The 15652-nt window shown below is 35.1% G+C and overlaps 1 protein-coding gene across 2 annotated transcripts; it reads right to left on the bottom strand.

The window, feature by feature from the left end:
* pik3c3 (phosphatidylinositol 3-kinase, catalytic subunit type 3) lies at positions 1-15652 on the bottom strand. 2 transcript variants are annotated; one of them, XM_073837205.1, is made up of 26 exons: positions 15284-15652; positions 12843-13031; positions 11972-12115; positions 10985-11114; positions 10698-10724; positions 8560-8646; positions 8358-8453; positions 7420-7491; positions 7173-7277; positions 7005-7097; positions 6285-6470; positions 5705-5847; positions 5436-5514; positions 5283-5350; positions 5071-5176; positions 4763-4879; positions 4513-4644; positions 4141-4269; positions 2722-2791; positions 2581-2645; positions 1878-1962; positions 1706-1780; positions 1461-1629; positions 924-1014; positions 700-825; positions 1-259 (listed from the first exon to the last, which is right to left on the bottom strand). In XM_073837205.1, the coding sequence occupies exons 1-26, from the start codon at positions 15346-15348 to the stop codon at positions 245-247; spliced, it is 2664 nt and encodes an 887-aa protein (XP_073693306.1). In that variant the 5' UTR covers positions 15349-15652; the 3' UTR covers positions 1-244. The 2 variants fall into 2 exon arrangements, with proteins under 2 accessions (XP_073693306.1, XP_073693307.1); XM_073837206.1 differs by lacking the exon at positions 10698-10724.

The following is a 15652-nucleotide window of genomic DNA, read 5'->3' as shown; positions in this document are numbered from 1 at the left end:
TAAAGTTGGATTCTTTATTTGGATAGCTTTTTTGTTTTTACATATACAGTTAATTTTATTACAATTTTTATATATACAAAGATATTCAGTAGAGTCAAGACCTAGTGCATGAATGGTGAAAACATGATGTCACTAGTGTGGCCTTGGCACGTGTCCATTTCTCTTCTCCATCATTCATTCGCTGCTGCCGTCCATCTATGTGTCGCTCACTGATTATGTGAGAATCAGCCTCCATGACATCACCTCATCTGCGCCAATACTGTGGAGTTCAAACATGAAACATTAGTAAAACATGGCAATTAATGTTCGGCTATTTGCCATTTTGGGTTTTCTGTACTGGTAAATAATCATAGCCAATAAACAGAAATGCAAACTTTGTCAAGTCTGGAATACATTACGCAACTTTTAAAATCTGAGCAGAAAAGTGCCTCATTGCTAGATTTGTGACAAATGAAATATGTATTCTAGAACCAGCTTAAAATATCCTGTGACTGAACTCTCTGGCTCTGACTTATGGCAATTAGCATCAAGACTGCAAATTATAGAAAAATTTGTGCAAAAGTTCTGTGTATTCCATAATATTTTTAAGTTACATCCTGAGATTAATCATTAAAGACAAGAGGATTTGCTATTTTCCATGCTGATTTTTCAAAAAGAACAAAAAGTGTTGTGTTAAAAAAAATGAGGAAACATACACACCTGTGCAAATTTGTGTATCTGTTCAACCACTGCAGCAAACAAAGCACCTACGCTCTCATCAATCAGACTCTGCATATAATGCACCGCCTCCTCATCTGAGAGGTCCAATCGAAACTTGTCCTGAACCTGCGGTGGACGGGCAAGGAATGAACGATTTATTATTTTACTGCCCAGCTGATTGTACCTCTCAAGTTTTGGAGACATAACGTGAGGAGCACACAAACCTTTTTTACAGTTTTGTCAGGCTCCAGCGCGATGTCTGGAATATTTGCATCCACCATCAGAGAGAACAGATTCAGAATGAGATTGGAGTATCTGCACATGAACAAAGAGAAAAAGAGCTTAATTTCTATGATTTGGTCTACTGAAATACTACCTAAATGAAGTACGCTACTATTCAAATGTTTGGGGTCAGTAATGTTTTTGAAAAAAGTCTGTTCTCACCAAGGCTGCATTTACGTGATCAACAATACAGTAAAGAGTAATAATGTGAAATATTATTACAACTTAAAATAACTGCTCTCTATTGTATTATATTTATTCCTGTGATGCCAAAGCTGAATTTATAACCGCCATTACTCCAGTATTTTGTGACATTAACCTTCATTTCAATTCTTCTAATATGTTGATTTGGTGCTCAAGGGACCTTTTTTATTATCATCAATACTGACTGCCACTTTTGTGTCACTGCTGTATGTATTAATTTCTTTCAAAAAGTCAAACTTCTGAAAGTTAGTGCAAGTCTTCCGTTTGTAACCGACCTGCGCAGGTGCAGGAAGGCAGTGTAGCACTGTTTCCTGAACTCTTGGTATTGTTCACTCTGCATGCCCCCCATCCCCTCCACCATCTCCTTGCTCAGCTTCATGGGGGGTGGCAGGGGTTTTGGGTCCCGACCCAAAATATACCCAAAATCGATATGAAACAGCTTCCCTGCAAGCCAGAGAGAAAATCAGCATATCCAATCAATGGAAGTCATTAACAATTGTGGTGCATTTATGGAGTTTACCAGTCTTTGTGAGAAGCAAGTTGTCCAGATGTCTGTCTCCAACCCCTAGGATGTATGTGATGACACAATACCCCGCTGAAATATCAAGATTTAGTACATGTAAATGATGATTTCTAAAGTACTAAGTAAATAGCTAAATATAGTACTAACAGATTTACAAACTGAAGCTCACCACAGCTTTTAACATATGTGTCCATGACTTCAGAGCTGATTCCATATGGCCCCTTATCATTCGGAGCATGCTTTCGAAAGAAACTCTGCATGGAGACATAATTAACCAAGAGAAACACAAAAATATGAGACTTTTTTTTATTTTTTTTTTAAATATTCTTGGTTTTCTTTGTAATGCACCATACCTATCGGCCATATTGGCGGCACTGAACATAAACAATCCCACTGAACTGAACAAAACTTTTGCATAATTTGCTGATTATTCCTGCTGAAAATGGTCAATTATTGTCATATATTGGGCTGTACTAATTGGTCAGACTGGGAAAAATATTTGGGGTGCTGTAGACTGCCAAAAGTTAACAAATCAAGGGGAAGTGTGCAAAAAACTGAGGAACCAAAGGCGTTAGTGGTTGGCCAAAGTGAACCAGGATTTCCAGGGCAAGAATCTTGACAACATTCATGTTTGTTCTTAACATTTCCAGTCAGGTAGGTGAAATATTAGGCTAATATCTTAATTAATAACTGCTTGTACATATCTTTACCACCTATTAACTTTAGTTTGTCAAAATATTGAAAGTCCTTCTCTATATGATTTAGCAGCTTCCACACATTTTTTCCATAGTTTAGACAGCATAAATTAGCAAAACAACATATTCAGTGATGTGAGTGCAAACAGTTTGGACAACTCTAAAGTTCTGCATTACCTGAATGTTGCCTTCAGTTGCCAAAACCTCAGCCACAGGAACTGACTGCACAAACTGCATAAAACCTGCAGACAAATCATCCAGTGTAAAAAGAAGCAGCTCATGGGTTTGTCTGCACACAATAGGTGAAGCAGTACTGACCATGTTTGGTGCTGGTCGCCAGAACTTTGTATGGAGTCAACTTCAGGTCCAAATTCTCTTTCCTCAGCAACTGTTAAAGGAAATGTTGAGAAAGTATTGATAAAAATGAAATAACTACTAAATATTTTTAATTTAGTGGTAGCTTAATATAAAATCAACAGATTTCTAATAAGGGAATTGGATTTTTGTGTGTACAGTGGGTGTGCTATATTGACAACAAAAAGAATCTCAATATTTTCTTTGAATTTGATTAAAAATTGATTTTTTAATTTTTAATTTTTTTAGAAATATTTACCTTTATAAGGAATTTTTTTCTAGAATAATTAAATGAATGCATCATCTTTTGTGTCAAATTCTTAAGTTTAAGCAGTAAGACACTATAAGGTTGTTACCAATCAAATTAAATCAGTATCAAATATATTTCTGTTAGCAATGCAGAGGTGGCAAAGAATCTGCATCTGAAGTAGCATTTAGATGCACTCACACACAATGCTAGTCTCGCATAGCCAGACCTTCAGCCACTTTAAATGGCCAAGAACCACCCAAAAGGCCATATGACTGCAACCAATCACGTTTTATTTGTGTTGTGTCTAAGAGAGTGTTTAAGAGCGTGGAAATGTCGCCACAATAACAGACCGGTAAGTAAAACTTTTGAACGGATTTTAAAAAGTCATTATATACATTATATATTTTACATACTTTTGTAAATCCAGCACAAAATACAGATATTTTTAATTATTTTGGGGAAAAAAGGGAAAAATATGCTTTAAATATTTTTTTAACCTAAAAAAGTTTTTTTTAACCTAAAACCACCAGTAGGTGTCAGCAAATCACTGCATGAGTGAGTCATTGAGTCGTTCATTCAATGATTCGCTTAAACTGCGATTGATTCAGTAACAAAACACCATCTTGTGTTCCTCAGAGACCCAAAACAACTCTGCTGTGGCTTTGTTTGGAACTCTTTTCGTTGACGAAATAGAGAAAAAACAGTAACTGCTGTGTCTCACATGTAAGTAACAATTAATATTAACTTCTTGTTTATCGGACTGCATTATAAAAATCAATATTCCATTTGGATTCACACCGATATTTGGAAAAAAAATACTGTACTCTTTATGTGATATTAACTATATCAGATTATATAAAAAAAATAAAAATCACACCTTATCTTGAAGTTTGGGGGAATTCTAAATGAATTTTAATAGACTAAATAATTTAATAAACTTTAAATGCGCACTCTAGTAGTGTAACCTGCATCTCATAATGTATGCGTGCACTCTCTGTGTGTTTTTGTTTGTTTTTTTGCGATATACTCGATAATGTTAAATCGCACATTGTTTAAACAGCAATTATGATATTGTACAGGAATGTAAGATGTGTCTTTTTGGTACTGTGTGACAAGATGTCATGCTTTCAGACCTTGTCCATAAGTGAAATAATCTGCAGGATGAGCTGGTCCTGTCTCAAGTCATCTCCATGTTTGAAGATAACAGGATATTGCTCTCCATCCTCTGTCTTAAAGATGAGCTTTGCTGGCATCAGAGCACTCTGGATAAGAGAAAAACAGCAGTCAGGGGTGGACAGATGCATGAATATGGCTGAGGGCAGGGGCGCCGCTAAGGGGGGGAAAGTTAGGACAATTCTAAGGGCCCACGCCCTTTAGAGGCCCCCAGAGATCTGCTTTGGTGTGGTAGGGGGGGCCCGACCTCATATTTTGTCATAGGGCCCAAAATTGCGAGCGGCACCCCTGGCTGAGGGTGTGACACAATGGATATGAATGATGCACAATACCTTAAAGAGTGTTGCAGTCTCAGGGATGATGCCTTTGATGCGGATCTGTGGTTCCAGAGGAAGAGGAATGGGCTCAATCTCTGAGAGATTCACCTTCTCATTATCAGCCAACAGGCTCTGTAATCGCTCCGTCTGTCGGAGACAAGAAACAAAATGATACAACTTTATAAATACTAGAAATTACTAAAAAATTATTAACCGATTCCTTATCATCTACAGCAGCTATTAAAACCGATTCAGTGTTGCATACCTTTTTCTTGCGGTTTCCACTTTCTCTCTGAACGGCCTTCATGAGCTGCACTAATCTGTCAACAAACGTCTGCTGGGCGGCCAGAAGGGAGCGCATCACTCTCACACTCTTATCACCCTGGAAACACATATAAACATCACATATTATTTCCGATATTTTTTATGTAAAAACGCTCATCATATGTATAAACGTAGGCATTAAATTGTTATACAACGAAAGTACATTCCTAATATCACAAACAAGAAGAAGCAGTGTATGTCATTACATTGGTTTGTTATAATCCATGTGGGTTCAGAATGTGAATGTACCTTGAGCAGAGCCTGACTGAACCGCCTCATTACATTGAGATACATATCATGGGTTTTGGGGTCTCTCTGCTGTGTGTCCTGATCCTCACACTCCACAATTACATACCTGCAGTAAAAGATGTCAAAGTATTTTCTTACAATTATAAATGTTTAATATGTAGTCAGCAGAACTGGTAAGAACAGAACTGCAAACACCTCAATCCATTACTCACCAGTATAAATAGTTTGCCAGTGTAGAGTTTTTGCAGGCACGTGATATAAGGAAGGTGCACAGATCTTGCTGTTGAACACAGGTCATATACACTGTTACATAATGTTCACATCCACTATCCATCCAAAAATGTTTTTGTTTTTTTTACACTTACCTCTAGATTCTCACCATCTGTTCCCTCTTTGCCTTTCTGGGTGCTGGGCATCACAGTGACGGTGGATCCCATCTGGGAACTGAAAAATAAATCACTGTAACCCTCGTGATTTTTAAATGTTACATTTTTTAGTATTTCAAATGTACATACGATCCAAGTATCTTTGAGAATCATACATTCAGATTTAGAAAGATGTTCTATTTCTAGGCAAAGTAATGTAAAATCAGTGCATTTCACATAGACGCATGTTCTGTGAGTATGCAGCTAACCTGTCCAGATCTGCTATTGAAGAGCTCTCTGTCAGAACCCCTTGACTGTCTCTCTTACTGGCAGGCTCCAAACCACCCTGGATATCATTGAAGTTCTCATATTTCAATGCCTGCACCAGCTGGAGCAAGTACATTAGCAGATCCTACAAGGGTAATCAGAATTACATGTATTTACACAGGAATCAGGTTCCTCTAATGCATCAATCTTTTAGTTGTCCCTAAAGATTACACCAATATGTGTAATTAAGTATTCTTAAAGGGATAGTTCACCCAAAATCAAAATAACCTCATGATTTACTCACCCTCTTCAAAATCTTAAACACCATTCACTGCCATTATAAAGCTTGGAGGTGCCAAGACATTTATTAATACAACTCCGATTATATTCGCCTGAAAGAAAAAAAGCCATATATATCTAGGATGGCTTGAGAGTAAATCATAAGGTAATTTTCATTTTTGGGGGAACTATCCCTTTAATAATTCTTATATGAAAGCATAACATTTGTAACAAATCTTTGTTTGTCAAATTATGTTATGTATCTAATCCACTGACAATCTGACAAACCCACGCAGACTTTACCTCATCATCAGCCTGCTGCAGCCTCGCAACAGCGTAGCGTCTGACTGTGGGGTTGGTGAACTGCGAGGAAAGCAGCTCCAGGGAATCCTCCACATCCATTGGCCGCCACTTTCCCAGCAGCTCCAGGGCCTGCTTGGCCTCCTGGGGCAGATCCCAGTTCACACACTTCAGGAACTTGGTCAAAGCCTAAAAACAAAGCCACAATGAGATCTTGTCTTGGACACAGACTACAATTGAGATAACATCCTGTTACCAATGGGACAATGCTGGTATCTACATGAACATGATTTCAAAAGTTTGTGATTAGTAAGACTTTTTTATGTTTTGGTTCAAAATAAAAATACAGTAATACAGAGAGTAATATTGTGAAATATTATTACAATTGAAAATATATTTTAAAATGTAATTCATTCCTGTGACAGAAAAGATGAATTTTGAGCAGCCATCATTCCAGTCTTCACTGTCACATGATCCTCTCATCATTTCAATATGGTGATTTGGTGCTCAAAAAAACATGTATTATTATCAGTGTTGAAAAGAGTTGTGCTTCTTAATATTTTTGTTTAAATCACAACACATTTTTGACATGCATGAAACCATGAAATAGAATCTAACATTCGAAATGTTTTAATATCACTTTTGTTCAATTTAATGTGCCGTTACTAAATAAACGCATTAGTAACCCCAAACTTTTGAATGGTTTTGAATCTGCTTACTCACCTTTTCCTGTGTGGTGAGGTAGTATCTAAACTTCCACACAAGGTCCTGTTCCTCAGAGCTCAGCTGTTTAGTGGGTGGGTAGCTCACTATGATCTATGACAGATAAACAGTATTATAAACACATCAGAGGAGATTTCCTGTGCAAATCTTTTTAGCTTTATTACTAACATTGAGTTGATCTCGTGTGGCTGCATTAGGTTTGAGATCGTGGTCAGATGGTCCACTGCGCAAACTACGAGCCAGTTTATGATGCTTACTTTCCACAAGGTTCTCCTGCAAAAGGACACCAACACCATCAGCTACCAACTTCAGCATTTTACAGAAAATTATTTTTTACATTATCAAGTGCCAACAATTCCTCCATCATTTAAAATAACCCAAAATAACAGGCTTTTTAGCTTTGATTTTTACTCACCATGCACATCTGAGGATCTGGGACTTTTACAATATCTGAACTGGTTGGCAAAGGGGAAGAATCATCTGCATCCTGCAAAAAGAGAGTTGAACTTTAACAAGCCATTTAAGCACTAGATAAAGGAAGGTAAAATATTTGAACTAGTGAAATACACTGCTTTGCAAAATTTTGATTAATCACTAATTTAAAGTCCACATAAAACGCCATCTACTACTTATTTTACTTATGCAAGACATTCAAGAACTAATTAATGTCATTACATATGTGACCCTGGATCACAAAACCAGTCTTAAGTCGCTGGGGTATATTTGTAGCAATAGCCAAAAATACATTGTATGGGTCAAAATTATTGATTTTTCTTTTATGTCAAAAATCATTAGGAAATTAAGTAAAGATCATGTTCCATGAAGATGTTTTGTAAAATTCCTACTGTAAACCTATCAAAATGTACTTTTTGATTAGTAATATGCATTGCAAAGAACTTAATTTGGACAACTTTAAAGGTGATTTTCTCAGTATTTTGATTTTTTACACCCCTAGATTTCAGATTTTCAAATAGATGTATCTCGGCAAAATATTGTCCTATCCTAACAAACCATACATCAATAGAAAGCTTATTTATTGAGCTTTCATATGATGTATATATCTCAGTTTTGTAAAATTTAACCTTATGACTGATTTTGTGGTCCAGGGTCACATATGATATTAACCAGCAATAAATTGCTCTGTTAACAATTAGCAACATTTCTGAAAAGCTTCTTTCTCTACAGGAGTATCCTAATACAATGCCTTAGTATTTATTCGGCCAGTTAACATTAACACCACAGCCTAGTCGACTAAAAATTAGTTATTTAGAAGCGATGCAAGGCTAATACATTTTGACAAATCTTATTGAAAATAAACAGGGTTATTTTGATTAAAAACGTAAACTGATATACCTTCTCGTAATAAACAATACTGTATTCTCGTTCACCACTTTTGACACGGGGGAATTCCACCATGAGGTACATAAAATTAGAGCTACGTTTTTCACTCTGTAGATAAAAAACAAGTTTTACAAATAATTTGGGCTTTACACAGAGGTAGCACAAATTACTGTTGCTTCATATTGTGACACTTTTTACCCCAAAAACCACTCACCTCATTGATCATTTCAATCTCTCTGAAGGTCAAGCGATCCAGCCAGTCTACTTTAACCATGTGCCCCTGACGATGAGCTTTTGTTAGCTACAAGGGACAGAAAGGCAAAGAAAGAGAGAGGAAAACTTCAAGAAAAAGACCAGTAACACTAAGGCACAACTAAGACGTGTGCACAATCCTTTAGCCAATCATATGACTGTGGCGTGTCAGCCAGCAAAAGCAGACAAAAATGCTCATTAGCCAAAGGACATTCAAGGGGGTGCTGGTACAAAGTAAGTAGCACACCAAGATGACTCAGACCTTTCTAAACAAACAGTTAGTAATAGTTAGTACAATAACAAATCTCATCTAAAGGCCACCAAGAGTCTAAGAGGACTTTGTTTAACCAGCCATACTTGTGTTTTAGTGACTAAACATAATGTCCATGACATTCATGATTATTTCAAGGAATGTTCCCACTTCAAAACAAGTCACGCTTTATCCACAACAGCATCCACAACAAATTATTATCGAGCACAAAAATCTTTTTATTTAGTCTGTACATTTTTCTGAATCCTACTTTTGATGTTTTTTTAAGTGGATGAACATCTGGTTATACATTAAAGATGTGATTGATCTGGCAAATGTACCAGCATTTGCAAACAGTTGTAAATTTAAAAAAAATTAAATATTTGACCTGCCATATTTTTTTATTAATTTATAGTGTCAGACAATTGATTCTAATGCCTTGATTCCCCTGAACACTTGGTGTTTTTTATAACATCTAGTAAATATACACTACCAGTTAAAAGTTTTTGAACAGTAAGATCTGTAATGTTTTTTAGAGAAGTCTCTTCTGTTCACCAAGCCTGCATTTCTTTGAATATATTTAAAATGTAATTTATTTCTGTGGTTTCAAAGCTAAATTTTTAACATCATTACTCCAGTCACATGATCCTTCAGAAATCATTCTAATATTCTGATTTGCTGCTCAGAAAAACATTTATTATTACGTTGAAAACAGCAAGAATTTTTGAGGTTTCTTTAATTAATATAGAAACAGCATTTATCTGAAATAGAAATCTTTTAAAACAGTATAAATGTTTTTATCATTACTTTTGATTTATTTAAAGCATCCCTGCTAAAAAAAAGTATTGATTTTTTATCAATGGTAATAATAATGGTATAGTGTATAATGTTACAAATGCTTTTTATTTCAGATAAATGCTGATCTTTGATAATTAAAAAATATACTGTAATGATTTCTGAAGGATCATGTGACACTGAAGACTGGATTAATGATGCTAAATCTTCAGCTTTGATCAGAGGAATAAATTACATTTAAAATATATTAAAATAAAAAGCAGTTCTTTTAAATAGTAAACATATTTCACAATATTACTGCTTTTGCTGTATTTTAGATCAAATAAATACAGCATTTATCTGAAATAGAAATCTTTTAAAACAGTATAAATGTTTTTATCATTACTTTTGATTTATTTAAAGCATCCCTGCTAAAAAAAAGTATTGATTTTTTATCAATGGTAATAATAATGGTATAGTGTATAATGTTACAAATGCTTTTTATTTCAGATAAATGCTGATCTTTGATAATTAAAAAATATACTGTAATGATTTCTGAAGGATCATGTGACACTGAAGACTGGATTAATGATGCTAAATCTTCAGCTTTGATCAGAGGAATAAATTACATTTAAAATATATTAAAATAAAAAGCAGTTCTTTTAAATAGTAAACATATTTCACAATATTACTGCTTTTGCTGTATTTTAGATCAAATAAATACAGGCTTTGTGAGCAATAGAGACTTCTTTAGAAAAAAAAAAAAAAATATATATATATATATATATATATATATATATATATATATTACTGTCCTAAAACTTTTGACTGCTAGTGTGTATATACATATAAAATGTAAAACAATTGGTGAGGGCAAGCAGCAAAAATGTTAGTGCTTACTGCTTAAAGTCCAAAACATAACATACTCATCCTATTTGTGAAACTGTTGGTCAAATTATACAAGCTAAAGATATACCCTGTCCTATATCTTGCCCACAAATATATGAGACAAGCCAACACTCATACACGCACACACATACATTCAGCATTCCTGTCCTGTTTTCTCTCATACTCACGTCACTAAGTATCTCCAGGTCTGGGCCCTGGAACAGAGGGCAGTTAAAAAATGTCCTTTGACAGAACACACACACACAAGCACACTCCCTCGCAACAACAAACATTCTCAATTCTCATTCTTTCCACAAATTGGGTAATCTATAAACACAATCAGCATATCCATCTATCCCTCCCTGCCGCCACCCACTTTTCATTTAACATATCCCTCATGTGCAGTAACTGTCCACAGACATATTTCTCCAGTTTCTGTCTCAGTTGGGCTTCTTCACTTCATCCATCAACTGACCTTGGCCAGGCGGCCCATCTGGTCCTCTGCCAGAGTGCTGCTGGTCCTTCCTGGTGTACTAGTCGGCTCACTGCCATCACCCTCCACACCTGGCCACACCTTCAGATCATGCATGCCCTGCCGAAACATTCTAGTAGACAGAATGAATAGAAAGATCCAAAGATCAGCATTTATCTAAAATAAAATGCTTCTGTAACATTATACACTATACCATTCAAAAGCTTAGAGTCAGTACAACTATTAGTATTTATTTATTTGATGAATACTTTTATTTAACAAGGATGCTTTAAATTGATCAAAAGTGATGATAAAGACATTTATAATGCTACAAAAGGTTTCTATTTTAGATCAATGCTGTTCTTTTGAACTTTTTATTCATCAAAGAAACCTGAAAAAAATCTACTCAGCTGTTTTCAACATAATAATAATAATGATTGTTTTTGAGCAGCCAATCAGAATATTAGAATTATTTCTGAAGGATCATGTGACTGGAGTAATGATGCTAAAAATTCAGCTTTGAAACCACAGGAATAAATTACATTTCAACATATATTCAAATAGAAATCAGTTATTTTAAATAGTAAAACTATTTCAGAATTTTACAGTTTTTGCTGTTCTTTGGATCAAATACATGCAGGCTTGGGCAGAAGAGACTTCTTTAAAAAAACATTAAAAATCTTACTGTTCAAAAACTTTTGACTGGCAGTGTATTTTAAAATGTAATTTATCCCTGTTATGGCAAATCTGATTTTTTTTTAGCAGCCATTACTCCAGTCTTCAGTGTCACATAACTGGTTTAATGAAGACTTTTTAAAAATCCCATCTGAAAAATCAATGAGAAAAATATTTCTGGAACTAGCACAGCTAAAAAAATAAAAAAAAACATCCAGGAACAAAAGCACTCAATTATATTATATGTTATAAGTTTTCATGAAGGCTCATGAGGTACAAAAAACACAACAAAAACTGCAAACATTAGACTCTTACCCATATTTCCCAAACAGGGTGACTGTAGTGCCCCCAACAGGCGTGGCTCGGCCAGGTCCATACACATCCCAAACAGTTAAAGTCACCTGGGCACTCTGAGGCAGATCAGGGTACTTCACTGGCAGCCTAAGCCACTCGTTCCAGCTAAAAGTAAAGAGAAAAATATACGATTTAGTAATTTGAACAAATGAAATCTAAAGGTATTAAAATAAGTTCAAATGAAAAAAAAGTATCATATTGTTATTTATTGTGCAAATGTTAGTATGCATATGTAAGTATGCAAGAGGATGATGTAGTACAAAAATCTGGTTATATTTAAGCAATAAGTACGAGAGGCCGTGCTGTATCATGAATAAATCACGGCTGAAGGGCGTTGTTAGGCACGACACAAAGCGGAGTGCCTGCAACCCCTTCAGCCGTGATTTATTCATGATACAGCACGGCCTCAAGTACCTTATTGCTTTTATAAAACGGTTACCACACAATAAAAATATTAAAATCAAAAATATATATTAATTTATATATATTAAAGTTGTACGTTTTCATAAAGTAAAATCATTAGCTGCCTTCCGCTGTAAAAAGTAGTCCCTAACTGCTGCAGCTGTGTTTACGTTGCTAAGGGTGGTTGCTAAGTGGGTTCAATGATACACAAAACCGTTGAGTGAAGCGGTCATAGCAGTGCCGTATCATGAATACGACACAGCTGCTGACCAATCAGAATTGAGGAATGGAACTAACCGTTTTATAAATGTAAGTAAACCATCCCTGGCACAGTTTTTTGGTTTCCAGCTCTGACTCATTATGGTTCACACGTTCATAAAGTAAGCCAAAGTGTGGCATAAGAAGATTAAATGTTGATAAATGTACATACTTCCAGCGAGTGCTGAAGGCCTTGTAAGACGTTCGTACTGGCAGAGCGAGTGGCTTGCCCTCAGCAAACACCTGACAGGTGACATACAGGTCAGAGCAGCTTTCTTGATAAAGTCCTGAGAATCGCAGCATGGGGTCCTCAAGCAGAGCTTTATAGCTCTTCTGCTCTCTCTTGCCCTCCAGACTGCCTCTGCAAAAGTAAACAGATAGGAGATATTATTTTTGCTCAGTCAGAACACAGCCCCATGTTAAGACATGTGCCTAAAAAGACAATTGTGTTAATAGTCAGCAGGGTTACAAAGCTATTAGCTATCAATGATTTCCTTGACTTTTCCATTATACTTTATATGCACTGATGCTGTTTTTATGTTTTTGAAAAAATCTCTTATGCTAACCAAGGCTGCATTTATTTGATCAGTAATACTAAACAGTAATAATATTATTTCTAAATAATATTCTTCAGTGTCACATTATGATACTCCCCAAATCTTATTTGTTGTTCAAGAAAAAGTTCTGGTAACACTTTACTTAAAGCCTTCATGTATAATGCATTACAAAGGGTATAATACATTATACCTATTTATAACATGTATTGTAATACATTATATCTGGTCATTAAATAATTATAACCGAATTTAAAATGCATAGTGTAAGAATGAATTGATTCGTGTAAAATGTATTAACTGTGGTTACAATTATTCATGAGATTGTATAATGCATTATAAGGTGCATAATTAAGGCATAATTAATGCATTAAAACTACTTTTATAATGCATTATACATAACGGCTTTAAGTAAAGTGTTAGCAAAGTTCTTATTATCACAGTCGACAAAAGCTGTGCTGCTTAATGGTTTTGTAAAAAAAAAAAAAAAAAACAGGATTCTAAAGAACAGCATTCATTTCAGATCAAAATATTTGTAGTATTAAAAATAACTGCTTTTTATTTGAATATATATTTTAAAATGTAATTTATTCCTGTGCTCAAAGCTAAAGTCGTCAGTGTCACATGATCCTTCAGAAATCATTGTAATATGCTGATTTGCCGTTCTAGAAACATTTTTTTATTATTATCAATATTTAAAACAGTTGAGTGCATTTTTCTTCAGGATTCTTTGATGAATGAAAAAAGATCCAAAGATCAGCTTTTATCAGAAATAAAAAGCTTTTGTAAAATATACACTATATTATATCTATTCATCAAAGAAACCAGAAAAAAAAAAAGCCTCAGCTGTTTCCAATATAATAATAATATGTTTTTAAGCAGCAAATCAGAATATTAGAATGATTTCTGAAGGATCATGTAACTTGAATAATGATGCTACAAATTCAGCTTTGAAATCACAGGAATAAATTACATTTTAAAATATATTCAAATAGAAATGTTATTTTAAACAGTAAAAACTAGTTAGTACTAGTACTAGTTTTGCTGTACTTTGGATAAAATAAATACAGGCTTCGGGAGCAGAAGAGACTTATCTAAAAATATTTAAAATCTTACTGTTTGTTTACTGTACTTTTGACTGGTAGTGCGTTTTTTTAATGATCAATTTAATGCATACTTGCTGAATAAAAGTATTGTTTTCTTTTGATTAAATCGTACTGAGCACAAACTTATAAACGGTATTGTAAATCTACAGGAACGTTTTTGCTGAATGTCCGATGCTGAACGCGCTCGTTCACAGCTAGCGTTTGCGTGCGTCTATTTGGTGCAGGTAAAATACATACTAAATAAGTTGAATTTAAAACTTTACGGCGAATTAGTTTTTTTACTACATGTCCTTTTCAGAAAGGTCAGGACCGCCGAATCATCCCATTATCCCCAGTGCTTCACATGGTGACAGCTCTTCTTCATGCAGTTTAGTTTTTACAGTCACCGTCCTATGATGAGATCTTGCGCAAGTATGCTTACTTGCACCCCGGGAATCCTTCCTTCTGTTCTTCTAGTAACGTAATGCAACACGCACAGCGAAATTAAACTGGTTCCATTATGAGCAACACTCGCGGTTCAGAAGAACCATTTATGATCTTTATTTATGACCCACGCGTACACGGACAGAGACTCGTTAAGATCGAGGGCAAAAGGAGAATGATGTCAATAGACTGATGACAGCCCTAAAATACAAAAGCTCTCGCTGGACTCGTGTTAATACATCTGACTCACAGTGTTGCCATGCTCGCTTTGGTAAACATCGCATAAACAACGCTTTGATTAGTAATCATGGAAGAAAAATTCCTCTTCTTTAGATTTACATTAAAAGTGCACTATATTTTTTTACTCTGATCTAAGCGACCACGTATTATTACATTACATACATTGATATAGATGCATATGATAGATAGCTTCTTCAACTAAAACGTGCGATATGTCTTTGTTGTTCAGCCTCTGCTGGTTTGACAGTTCTGCAATCAAAACAATGACTAAGGTCCTGAAACATACTCACATTTTCAGTTGGACGTTTATGTCCAAGTCGCAACTATACACATAGTTAAATTTGTCTGTGTCCATCTTCAGTAATCGATGAAGTGTTATGAAAAACCGTAGTGAATACAACAAAACGCATATAAAAGAAAAAATGCAGATTCAGGCGGTGAGAGATATACTGCAGGGCCTATAGCAAAGACCCTGCACTGGATTTGCTTCAGCTTTTGCTTTTCGCAACAGTTTATATTCTTGATATAACTCTGCCTGGTTAATGAAAACCAATATGGCCGGTCAAAAATACTGTCAGTCTTAATTTAAGACAATAATAAAGTTGTAATAAACATCTGCCAGGGCTGCATCGCGTCCGCTTTTAGAAAGGAAAACATTA

This window comes from Garra rufa, chromosome 3 (assembly GCF_049309525.1).
Source record: "Garra rufa chromosome 3, GarRuf1.0, whole genome shotgun sequence".
Taxonomy (NCBI): Eukaryota; Metazoa; Chordata; class Actinopteri; order Cypriniformes; family Cyprinidae; genus Garra; species Garra rufa.
This window is presented reverse-complemented; position numbering and strand designations above follow the sequence as displayed.

Excerpts from the sequence above, each read along its gene's own strand:
- pik3c3 (XM_073837205.1), bottom strand. The coding sequence starts at position 15,348 with ATGGACACAGACAAATTTAACTATGTGTATAGTTGCGACTTGGACATA. Across the intron at positions 13,032-15,283 it reads ATAAACGTCCAACTGAAAAT|AGGCAGTCTGGAGGGCAAGA; the intron begins GTGAGTATGTTT and ends TTACTTTTGCAG. Across the intron at positions 5,515-5,704 it reads TCAATAGCAGATCTGGACAG|TTCCCAGATGGGATCCACCG; the intron begins GTTAGCTGCATA and ends TTTATTTTTCAG.